Consider the following 13,190-nt stretch of genomic DNA (forward strand, 5'->3'; position numbering starts at 1 on the left):
TATCCAAACTTTTTTTGCTGAATACATTTAGCTCGGGAGGACAGATTGCAGAACCATCTCTTTAGAGTGTATTCACATTCACCCACACTATATTTACGTTATCACTTTAAAGTCAATGATAGACAACACAAAAACTAAAAAAGTCCCCTGCTTTGTCTCCCCTGTCCATAGTACGATATTGAAATTGAACATTAAAGATGTGTAATGCTCCTTCTTGCACACCATTCGACATGATTGGATTCGGGCTTGCTTCTTTTTTCAAATATTGCGCCATTCACATTTTGAATACTTTTTGGATATTGTATGTTTTTGGTTTACTTCCTCTGTACTGCCACCCAGTCAAAAGAAAGCAGCCCACAGTACCTGTATTTACTTTGATTCTGATTCTGTTGCCTCTATTTCAATGAATCTGTCCCCTTGCCTGCTCAGTAAGCACCCGATATGCGAAACACTGGTAATTCTTGGGGGCAGCAGGACCTGCAATTATGAGAGGTATTCTTGGTTTCCTCATGAATGTTGATTTAGGTGCATAATATATGCCAGAGTGCATTCTCTCTCTCTCTCTCTCTCTCCTTACTATCTGTAGCTGGAGCCTTTTACCGTTTTACAATAAGGCCTTATCCTGTTTGGGTTGGGGGACCTACAGCGGGAATATTTACATTAACATTTCTGAAAATCTACATCTTGTGGAAAAGTAAGCAATTGTAGGGAGCAAAACAAAACCAGAGAGTTAATGTTATCCTTAATCAGCATTTTTCAGTGGTATTAGTATGTCAAAATAAACTAGAATGCGAATACCTTATCCTCTATGGTTTAACGTTGCACAATCTACAGTTTACAATATGAAGATTATTTCATAGATGGAGGTACACTGTGTAATTATCTTTAGATGAAAGATATGATTTAATTTACTTGAGGCAGGCAATCATTCGAAAATGACTTAGTACTAGCACATTTTTGTTGATGTGCTAAAATACAGATGTTGACCCCGTTACTGACCAAACGTGTTGGATTTGTGTCTCTTATAGGAGAAAAGCCTTACGAATGCTCGCAATGCAAGAAGAGGTTCTCCCACTCGGGCTCCTACAGCTCCCACCTCAACAACAAGAAATGCCTTGCACCCACACAAGCTAGCAACACCCACCAAGGTTCCTCCCCTACTTCAGCGTCTAGACCTCGCTCCCCTGGGGCATCGTCCTTTTTAACAAGCCCCGGACTCAGACACAACAGCCAGAAAGAGCAGAATGAGCATGGTCACGAGCACGAACAGCCCATCAACCCCAAAGCCAAGAACATAACCATGCACTGCTTTGGCTCAGGCCCTTCTGGCAGATGGACGGATTTTCCTTGGAATGAGTTTCACCAAACATTGCCAAACATGCCAGTGGGATTCAGTGGTGCAACACATGCCACCTCCCTGGGCCACAAAGTGGATTATCTTTTCGGCCATGTAAACAGTTCCAATGGGCGGAGAACTAACTTTCAGATCATGCAAGATCGTAAATGCGGCTTTGGAATAAAGCCATTGGAGAGTAATGACGACAGGCATGAATACCCTTCAGAACCCTTCTTGGCCTCAAAGGAACTCCAGCACGGTGAAAGTACCACCGAAAACCATTCACCCTTACGGTGTTCTCTGGGTGACTTCAGATGCTCGAAGTCCAATGGAAACTCAACAGTGGTGGAATTTGCCACCATGGATGACCCTCAAGCTCTTTGCCAAAGCCAAGAGTGCAAGAACCCATGTAAAGGTTTGGACCAAACTAAAGTCTGCATAGCAAACACTTGCAGCCCAAGTCCTGCTCAAAGTCACAGCAGAAAGGGTGGTGATGTGGGAAGGCACCACCATGGCCGACAAGGCGCCCAATCCCAATTCTCCCTCAGGGAATTGTATCAAGAAACAAAACCACAGAATGCTGCAGATTCTCCAGACCATGAGATGCAATGTGCAGCGATGCTGCTGCAAGCCACTTCCGCAGGCCACCACAAGCTTGCCAATAATCACAGCACACTCTTGCCTCTCCACAATCCTAAACGGTCCTCATATGGCCTTCCAACCACCCTGAATGGCTCTACCTCTGATGCGACCCAGGCTGAGCCCCTGGATCTTTCTCTACCCAGATTTTGCAAAGAATTACCCCTGGTCCCATGGAGTAATCGGGGGTTTCATGCTCAAAACCACTATAAGCAGGTATCCTTACCCACTCAGGAAGATTCAAAAGTCCACAAACCCGGCTCTTTATCAGATTTAAAGCCTGATTCCTTATACCCCCCTCCCCTGTTTACTACCTTCCCCGGTCTTCTACCAACTACCTTAAATAACCTGCTTCAGGAACGATACCCCATTCTGCAAATGAACTCCAACTTTCCAGGCCTCCATTTTCTACCATACATGTCCTACATCTATGGGGCAGAGTCAGGCTACATACTTCCGAACACACTGCAGCACAAATACAGACAGCTGGTGAGTAGGACCATGACATCTTACATGTGGAAAATGAAATCCTATGAAAGTCCTGTATCTTTATGCTTGAACCGTAATTTTGTTGAGTGGGTTGTAAAAAATCCAAATACACTCGTTTTCTACAAATCATCATGGGTTCCAAATCTCTAGACTGAAAGAGAAAACCCTAATATGTTAAGTATTCAGTACCGAAAATAATAGTAGCTAAACATATATTATGCGTGTGAGTAACACAGACTAATAAAGGTAATGTGCATTTATATACAATGGATATTTAGAGATTTTATCAATGAGAAAAGTGAATGCATGAATAATGAGACAGTACAAAGAGCTATGCATCACCTGGCAAAGAACAGTTATGCATATTATGCTGGAAAAATATTTATAAAAATTATGTAAGGACGGTGTTTTGTTAGCAAGTAGGGCAAGCTACTTACCTTCAATAACGCCTTATCTGATAAAGATTCTATCTTGCCACAGACTCCTTTCCTTAAAATTATCTCCAGGCATCAGACTGGATGGATCCAGGAATTTTTGAGCAGCTTCCCTTCGCACAGATCAGTAGGATCATTCAGCTCGCGTCAATGGCGTCTGCACCGGAAGTGATGTACGCGGTACCTATATAAGCACCACCTCGTTAGTTCATGACGTTCCATGCCAGGAGCGCTGAGCCACGATGAATACTGACCATTGGTGTGAATTTCTAGGACCTTTTGAACTGGAATCCCACATCCTTTAATCAGGTCGCAGAACGGGGAGGACGGGAGAGTTGATAAGGTATCTGTGACTAGATAGAGTCTCTACCAGGTAAGGTGTTACAGAACTTGTTCATATGATAGAGACTTCTAGCTGCAGGTTGCTTACCTGAGAATAGATACCCAAGCAATACCTCCCCGGAGGCCAGTCTGTGAACCTAATTTAGACCAGAAAGTTCTGCAGGACCAAACGGGCAAAATGCCCTTACCGACGGAACTGACTGTCCAGGCAGTAGTGCTTAGTAAACGTGTGCAAGAAAGCACATGTTGCAGCCTGACAGATGTCAAGGACCGGAACTCTACGAGCTAATGTAGTGATCGCAGCTTTGACTCTGATAGAATAAGAGTACAAGCCCCCAGGTGGTTGTTTCTTAGCCAATGCAGCAGCAGATCTTTATGCTGAGCACTCTCCATCGGGAGATGGGTAATTTCTGCACATCCTTCCCTTTCTCTGCCTCGACGTACCCTACAAAGAGTTGATCATCCAACCTGAAGCATTTGGTGCGTCCAAGGTAGAACCACAATGCTCCTTTTGGATCCAGGCAGTGGAGTCTCTCCTCTTCCTTAGAAGGAGGAGGTGGGGCACAAAAGGTAGGCAGGATGATGGTCTGGCCTACATGAAAAGGAGTGACTACCTCTGTAAGGAATTAGGCACGAGTCCGGAGAACCCGTTTGTCAGGGTAGAAGGTAGTATATGAAGGATGTACCAAAGGTGCCCTCAACTAGCTGGCCCTCCTAGTCGATTTAATGGTCACTTGGCCACTACAACAGCAGTCTTGATGGTCAATAACTAAAGAGGGAAGTTGTGCAATGGCTCAAAAGGTGCACACATCAGGAAAGTGAGCACCAGATTCAAATCCCACTGGGGCATAATAAATGGTTTGGGGGGGGAACATGTTACAAATTGTTGAGAAATCTCTTCACAACAGGTGACTTAAATAGGGAAGTTTTATACGGCAACCACACAAATGTAGAGGTGGTTGAAAGATAGCCCATAACTGTGCCCGGAGCAGATCAAGCTTGGCCAAAGAAAGAATAAATAATAATACTTGAGAAAGAGGAGCAGAGAGAAGATCAAAGCTTCTGGATACATAGCATGCCACAAATCTGTCCCAGCAGCAGGCGAATTCGGTATTGGGGAGGGATGCCTGACAGCCAAAATAACACTACAGACTTCAGGAGGAAGGTCGAAGGCTGTCAGCTGTTGCTGCTCAATCGCCATGCATGAAGGCAGAGGGTATGCAGGTTCAGGTGCAGGACCCTTCCCTGTTGCTGTGACTGAAGATCCTCTCGAAGAGGCAGCTTGACCTTAGGACTGATGCTCATTCTCAGCAGCTTGGGAGGCAAGACTCTCCATGCCCACTTTGGAGCCATAAGAATAACTTGGGCCTGGTCGTTCCTGTTCTTCTTGAGAACTCTGGGGCGGCATGACATTTCAGGAAAGACACACAAGAAGCCAGAGCTCCATTCGAGACAAAACGCGTCTCTGAGCAAGAGCCGCCTTGGCAACTCCAGCGTGTAGAACTGCTGACTTTGTGCACTCTCGCCAGTGGCGAACAGATCTAACAAAGGCTCTCCCCACTCTTGAAAGCGATCTTGCACCACCTCCGGATGGAGATGCCATTCATGATCCTTTATGCTAGGTATTGACGTCTGAGTTCATCTGCCCTGCCAGGTGTTGAACCACCAGGGAGATGCCCTGGTTTTCCAGCCATGTGCAGAGATGCAGAGCCTCATGACAAAGGGTCCTTGACCCCACCCTGCCCTGTCTGTTGCAATATCACATGGCAGTGATGTTGTCTATAAACACCTGCACTAGTCTTTTACCGATGAAGGGTAAAAAACCTTCAATGCCAAGAGAATCGCCAAAAGCTGCAACAAGTTTATTTGTAGCCCAGACTCTGCTGGTGACCAGAGTCCTCTGATCTCCACCTCCCTCAGTTAGCCACCCCAGCCCGGGAGTGACGCATCTCTCACTACAGTTAGTTCTGTCTGGGGAAGGGAGAAGGGTCTGCCAGAATCACAGTTCGTCAGCCACTATTGCAAATCGGTTGCAGTTCCCTCTCTGGACCCTGTCAGAAAGATGGCCCTGATGCTGTGCCCATTGGACCTTCATGTCTCACTGTAGAGCCCACATATGCCAGTGGGCATTCTTCACTAACAGGATGCAGCAGGCTATGAGGCAGAATCTGTCTCACTGAAACCCAGGATAGAGGCTGAAACATCAGTATCATAACCTGAATATCTTGGACTAGCGGGTATGGAGGAAAAGCCAGAAACTACACTGTGTGCAAAACATCTCCGATGAAAGGGAGAGTCTGAAGAGGAGTTAGGTATGACTTCGGCATGTTCATAGTGAACCTCAGCAAGTGCACAAGGTTTTCTGAAGTCTGTAGGTGGGAGATAACTGACTGAGGAGAGCCTGCCTTCAACAGGAAATCGTCGAGGCAGGGGAAGAATGGAACCCCAGACTTCACGTGTGCTGTAACCACTATCATCACCTTGGTGAACACCCGTGGGGTGGTGATAAGCCCAAAAGGAAGCATGGTGAATTGAAAGTGCTCCTGGCCCACCATGAACTGCAGGTAAAATCTGTGGGTAGGACGTGGGTGGGAAATATGCATTCTGCAAGTTCATTGCCACCACCCAGTCTATCAGATCCGGGGCAGACAGAATTTGAGTGAGCATGAGCATTTTGATTTTCTCCTGTTTGAGGAAGAGATTGAGAAGGAGCAGGGCGAGTTAAGGATGAGGGCCTCTGTTCTTCTTGGGCACCAGAAAGTAGCAAGAATAGTAACCAAAACCTACTTCTGTTGCCAGCCTACTCTCTATAGGTCCCTTTGCCAAGAGAGATGACACTTCCTGGCGAAGTAAGGAAAAGTGGTCCTCTGCCAATCAGTCTTATGTGGGTGGCATGGGTGGAGGTGTAGCCACAAAAGGGATGGAGTATCCTCTTTACTTTGTATAATTTGTAGAACCTAATGGTCTGATGATATTGACCTCCAGTGGAGAAAGTGATGGCATATCCTGCCACCCACTGGATGCCGGTGATGGTAGGAGGGCAAACTAAAGGGGTTTGGAGGCTACAGCTCCCGGGGGAGTGGTAGACTGGACCAACCTCTGGATACCTGTTCCATGTGGTCTGTGGGAAAAGTGTCCCAGACCACATAAAGGCTTAGAAGTTTGCTGGCCGTGGTGGCTGGGAAGGTACTGACGCAGTTGAAAACCCCTTCTGTGGCTACAAAAGGGGAGAAAGGCAGACTGTGGGTGATGAGAGGCCATAGAGAGGCCCAAGGACCTGGCCGGAACCCTGGAGCCCTTAAAGAGCTCTAGTGCTGACTCTGCCTTCTCTCGGAAGAGACAGGCGCCATCAAAGGGCATGTCCATAAGCAATGCTTGGACATCCCCAGAAAAACCAGCAGTCCACACCCAGGCATGGCATTGAATGGCCACCGATAAAGAAATCAATTTTACCAACGAGTTAGCCATGTCCAGACCACGATGAATGGTGAACTTTGCCACGTCTCTCCCATCGGCAATAGTCCCCATTGAGTATGGCTTCGGCCTCCTCTGAGACCATAGGCAGCAATTGAGCAACCAAGTCCCAGACTTATGGAAGTAATGGCTATCCTATCGCTATCCCCGAGATCAGTCTGGATGATGTCAACTCACTGATTGGGACGATTAAATCGGGCAGCCCGGCGGACCTTGTTCCCGCCCGAGTGATGCATCTTATAGGGAATGCTCTGAGTCCCACCATTCAGATGGTGATTAATCGTTCCCTCTCTGAAGGATTGGTCCCTCTGGAGTGGAAAAAGGCCCTGGTTAAGACCATTTCCTGGTCGGATATGACCAACCTGAGGCCTATCTCCCTTCTGCCGTTTGTCGGCAAAATAATGGAGAAACACGTTAATCTCAATCTCTCCAGTTACATAGAGCAGACCGGCTGTTTGGACCACTCTCAGTCAGGGTTCAGACCTAGGTATAGTACCGAGACGGCTCTTCTTTCTGTCACGGATACTATACGTATGTCTCTGGACAGGGGTCTATCTGTGGTGTTGGTGCTGTTGGACTTGTCCGCAGCATTCAACACCATATCCCATACCATTCTCCTAACAAGATTAAAGGAGATCGGCATAGAGAAATCTGCCCTGGCGTGGTTCACCAGCTTCCTTGCAGATCGTACCCAGCAGGTTAACATGGGCGCCTTCAGTTCTATCTCCACCAAAATCACCAGAGGAGTCCCGCAGGGCTCCTGTCTCAGCCCTACGTTATTTAACGTTTATGTCTCCTCCTTAGCAGATACTATGAGGTCTTTTGGGTTTTCACCCATTTCATACGCTGATGATACACAGCTGTTGTTTACCTTTAAAACCTTTACCCCGGAGATAAGGCAAGCTTTCTCGAATGGCATGACTGCGGTCGCCGGCTGGATGGCCAGGAACTTTCTCCAGTGCAATGTGGGGAAGTCGGAAGTCATGCTGTTCGGGGAAGCAAAAATTCTGTGGACCCCTGACTGGTGGCCTACAAGTTTGGGAGAGGCCCCTTCCCCCAAACAGGTGGTGAAAAATCTGGGGGTCCGTCTGGACCATGACCTCAATCTTGTACATCATGCCAACACCACGGTGGGGTCTTGTTTCCATATCATCAGCCTCCTCCGGAAAGTGTTCCCCCTTCTCCCTGACAGCACAAGGAAGACCTTGGTCCAGGCCCTCGTATTGAGTCGCCTCGACTATTGCAATGGTCTACTTTTAGCGGCCAATGAAGGAGTGCTCAACAAACTTCAAGTGGTGCAGAACACCGCGGCACGCCTGGTGACAAATGCCCCCCCCCCAGAACACCATCTCTGCCCCTTCTCAAACTGCTCCACTGGCTTCCTATCCGGAGACGGGTGGAATTTAAGACCTGCTGTGTGGTGCACAAGAGTCTCCATAACTTAGGGCTGCTCTATCTGGCCGAAAAATTTGTTCATCATCACCCCCCTCATAATTTACGGTCCAGTAACCAGCTGTTACTACAGATTCCCCGACATAACAAGACCAGACAGGGAGGACGTGCTCTTTCTGTTATGGGTCCGCGTCTGTGGAACAACCTCCCCCTCTCCCTTAGACAGTGCTCTAGCCATCTAGCCTTCAGGAAAAGTCTTAAGACAACCTTATTTCAGTATTAGCGCCTGCTTAGACCTGTTTCCTCCCACAGCACTGCGCGGAGATACACCTTCGGGTGTGATTCCGGCGCGTTACAAACCCACAAATAAATAAATAAAATAAATGGCCCCAGAGAATTGTGGTGTTCACTAACCACAGGGCTAGGCTGACAGAAGAGAACATTCACTTTCCATGGGTATCCAACCTCTTGCATTCACTATCCGGTGGAGAGGAATGGAACGCACCAGGATTAATTCTGGAAGTGGAGGTCTAGACCACCAAACTCTCTGGGGTGGAGTGCTGGGTGAGTAAACTGGTGTCTCCTGGAGCAGGGCATTGGCAGAGGGCAATCGTCCGGTGGAAAGGAGCCCCTGTGCAGGGTTTGATCAGGCCCCAAGGAGGACTTCAGTGAGGGTTTCATTAAAGGGGAGCACGGGGTCCGAGGGGTTAGTACCTTGCTGAAGCACCACTGTCAAGATGTTAGTCTTAACTGCCACTGAGGGCAAGTGAAGGTCAAAGACCACAGCCACCCTACGTACCACCATGGCAAAAGAGGCTGCCTCCTCCGTAGCCACAATAGGAGGGGAGACCAGGCCAGTATCAGGTGAGATGTCTAATGCACTGACATCCGCCATATCTTACGAGGTGTCCTTGATATCATCCAATGGATGGCGATATTCATCAGGTTGCCATAGCCCTCCCCTTCATCCCCTGTACTAGGCCTGTCAAAGATAAAAGGCCCTGCCTGCGGTCTGGAAGACATGGGTCCTGGTGGAGCCGGGACCCCTGTCTTGCGACGCTGGTCCTGTTCCGTGTCAGAGTTGAGGGCAGTGGGGATGATGTCGTCGATTGGGTGCCGATACAGGAATTAGTGTAGTAGAAGGTCTCGGTCTTGCAAGCAGCGCCATTCCAGATCCAGGACCGGATCCAAGGGGCTCTACTTGCACTGGCGGGAATCCAATAGGGGTCCCTCCCAAACCCAAGGTTACCAAAGGCGCTCCAGAGGGGTCAGGCCACCCAAAAATGAGATGCATGGCCTCAAAAAATTCTTTAAGTTGGGCTGGGGTCACTTCAGAAAAATCAGGGAAGTGTGGAGCTCCATAAAGGCGTGGAGCCTGGACTGCTGAGGCTCCCTCTTCGTTTGCAGATTTGGATGGACACAGAGAAGTTGAAGACCTCTTCGGCTTCTTAGATTTCTTCTTTTAATGTGACTTACCCTACGATGGCTTTGCCCAGGATGATAACCGTCTGGTGCGACTCGTGAGCAATCCCAGTACCTTTCACGTGACCAGGATCTTCATTGTCATGGGGTCACCCGATGTCGGGCATCGAGGAGTTTAAGGGTGCACTCCCTTCATGGCTTAGGGTGCATGGCGAGGCAATCCTCGCAGGCCTTTCAGTCATTGTCTTTCTCAAGGCACTATAGACAGACCAAGTGAGGTGTCTGTCACAGACATTTGCCCGGGACAAGCACAACACATGTATTGAAATCAGACGGTGCTTTGGTGGATATCCTGTCACACCAGGAGAAAAGAATTTGTCAAAAAAGTGGTAGACAAAAAGTTGAAAAAAGTCAGTCAAAAAGTGACTGATGGGTAGTTTTTCGTGGATCTTTGCTATCTGGTGCAGAAAGAAATGGAGGGAACTGAGCCAAGGTGGCACCTATATAGGCACTGCATACCTATATAGACTTCTGGCAAATACAACACTGACGAGGAGCCAAACTACGCCAACTACCAGCACGCAGGGGGACTGCTTGAAAATTTCCAGATCCAGTCAGATAAAGAGGGATAATTCTAAAGTAAGGAATCTGTTGGTAGAATTCTCTAACAAATAATGGCGTTTAGTAGAAAAGGTTTGTTAGATCATCACCAATGATTGTTGTAGAGTCGGACAAGCACTAGGCATGGGTCTGGTTTTGTTCAATTTGACTTAGACCTCAAATGGAACAGGGTCTCCATTCTTGGGCACTCCCCAGAATTTTTATGTTTTTTTTCTACACGTTGTCCAGGTGCTGTAAGATGAGTAACCTTTCTGCTGCCTTTTTAAGATCCCCAGTTGGGTCGTACAGACAAGAGACCCTTTTACTACCATGAGATACTGGGTGCTACAAAAAGAGATAGGGAGGCAGAGATGCTTCATGACTGCAAACAGCATAAAAAAACAGTAATCATCTTACCAGCGAACTTTCACCTGTCTTCTACATAGCGCAATGCAATTTTGAACGAGTTTTCACAGCAAAGGCTTACTCCAAGGTTTCTTTTCACTAAGGGAGAGTTCTTCAGCCTTGCCGAGCAGCCATCTCCGGGGGAGGACACCGAGGACGGGGAGTTAAGCCCGATGAGAAAGCGGCTAAGGAAGACCGAAGAGGGACTTTACGCGTGTGATATCTGCGACAAAACCTTCCAGAAGAGTAGCTCACTGCTGCGCCACAAGTATGAGCACACAGGTAACAATGGGTGTAGGGTCAAGTTCAGGGGCGGCTGGTGACATTTGAAAGTGGTGGGGCGTAAAAGTTCAGGATGAGCGGCATGTAGCGAGCGAGCGGAGCATACCTTCTAATTACACTTCCACCACATCCATCCATCCTGAATCCATGACATTTATCCATCCTGCATCAATTACATTCATCCATCCATCCTGCATCCATGATTCATCCATCCATCCTGCATCTGACATCCATCCATCCATCCTGAATCAATGATTCATCCATCCATCCATCCTGCATCAATGACATTCATCCATCCATCCTGCATCCATGATTCATCCATCCATCCTGCATCAATGACATTCATCCATCCATCCTGAATCCGTTTCATCCATCCATCCATCCATCCTGCATCAATGACATTCATCCATCCATCCTGAATCCATGTTTCATCCTTCCATCCGTCCATCCTGCATCAATGACATTCATCCATCCATCCATCCTGAATCCATGATTCATCCATCCATCTATCTATCCATCCTGAATCAATGACATTCATCCATCCATCCTGAATCCATGACATCCATCCATCCTGCATCATTGACATTCATTCATCCATCCATCCTGCATCCATGATTCATCCATCCATCTATCCATCCTGAATCAATGAAATTCATCCATCCATCCTGCATCCATGATTCATCCATCCATCTATCCATCCTGAATCAATGAAATTCATCCATCCATCCTGCATCCATGACATTCATTCATCCATCCATCCTGCATCCATGATTCATCCATCCATCTATCCATCCTGAATCAATGAAATTCATCCATCCATCTATCCATCCTGAATCAATGAAATTCATCCATCCATCCTGCATCAATGACATTCATCCATCCATCCTGCATCAATGACATTTATTCATCCATCCATCCTGCATCCATGATTCATCCATCAATCTATCCATCCTGAATCAATCACATTCATCCATCCATCCATCCTGCATCAATGACATTTATCCATCCATCCTGCATCCATGATTCATCCATCCATCTATCCATCCTGAATCAATGTATTTTTCATGTCATAAAAATAAGCTATGGTCACTTTAAAACCAAACAGTGGCCCTAACATTCCGTGCCCCCACCTTCCTACTTGCCCCAATGTATCATTATATTTGAGACTACTCGCTTTGCATATCTCTGCTTTCATTATGTAAAGCGATTCGCTGCACATCAGGCCAGGTTTATGTCCTGCAAATGCCTTAAAGATACTTATTGTATAGGTGGACACTTCAGTTCGTGGATTTATTACTGAAACAATAGCCCTGGTACCAGCCAATCAAACCGCACAGAGAACAGCTCGCCAGCTGTGAAACCCCAGGTGCAGATTGTTCTTGCCAGTACAGAAACACAGCCTTCCGCGCTCTGATGTTAAGGCAATAAACAATTATGGTTATACATGAACCTTCTTTACCCTTAACCCTCCTCCTCGCAGTGGGACATTTTGTGTGATGAGGGAGCGCAGCGCCTCCACACACAGACGGGAGCCAGGATCACCACCAAAGGTACAGCCCCTCTAAGCCAATCCTGGCAGCGCCAGGGCATGGCTATTCTTCGCCCGTAGCACGCCCATTAGGAGCCCAAAGGGCTCCTAATGGGCATGCGCAAACAGGTCAAAACAGGTCAAAACACAAGTGCGCATGCGTGGGCACGGTGCCCTCCGTCCCTACTCATGCGCACTTTTGTTGTGCTGATGCCTGTTGCCCCCCACTGGTCTGACAATCATGTTAGTCAACATGACGCGGACCGGGCGGTCCGGCGTCATGTTGACTGACATGATTGTCAGTTCAACCTCGGCGTCTTTAAACTTAAGTAAACTGAGAGTTTACTTAAGTTCAAAGACGCCGAGGGAGCTGCGGGCGGGGGGGGCTACGCCCCCACGCCCCAATGGACGCACCGCGCCTGGTCAAGTTACAAAGGAGAGAGGGAACGCCCGTCACTTGCTGGCTCTGCACAGCAAAAAGTAGGTCTAGATAGCTTTAATGTTGTGCACTGTCACCAGAGGTGAAATATAAGCCCCCACCACCTTTTCGGAGGCCCCCAAAATACTACAGTCTGGCCAATTTTTGCCCCAAGGTCAATGAATATCTGTGTGCTATAGGAGACTCAGGGTACTCCTAACATTCTGCAGTGAGGGGTGCATTTCACTTTACCGTCACTGTTACTCAGGGGCATATTATCAAGGGCTTTAATTCATGTGTTAGCGACCTTTTCCGGTTGCTAACGCATGAATTAATTATCACCCTATTATCAAAGCGTTGCTAACTCCGGTTAGCGACGCATATCATGCTTCATTCATCGCCCCCACGCTGGAGGCGATGAATAACGCT

The 13,190-nt window shown here is 47.6% G+C and overlaps 1 protein-coding gene across 2 annotated transcripts in view; it reads left to right on the forward strand.

Annotated features, from left to right (window-relative positions):
* LOC147749151 (zinc finger E-box-binding homeobox 1-like) overlaps window positions 1-13,190 on the forward strand; it is a 380,330-nt gene that overhangs the window by 333,087 nt on the left and 34,053 nt on the right. For both annotated transcript variants that reach the window (XM_086966617.1, XM_086966619.1), the window contains 2 exons: window positions 1,029-2,464; window positions 10,638-10,815. In XM_086966617.1, the coding sequence (XP_086822743.1) occupies window positions 1,029-2,464; window positions 10,638-10,815 (1,614 nt within the window). The remainder of the gene's footprint in view (window positions 1-1,028; window positions 2,465-10,637; window positions 10,816-13,190) is intronic.

This window comes from Lissotriton vulgaris, chromosome 1_1, assembly GCF_964263255.1.
Source record: "Lissotriton vulgaris chromosome 1_1, aLisVul1.2, whole genome shotgun sequence".
Classification (NCBI taxonomy): domain Eukaryota; kingdom Metazoa; phylum Chordata; class Amphibia; order Caudata; family Salamandridae; genus Lissotriton; species Lissotriton vulgaris.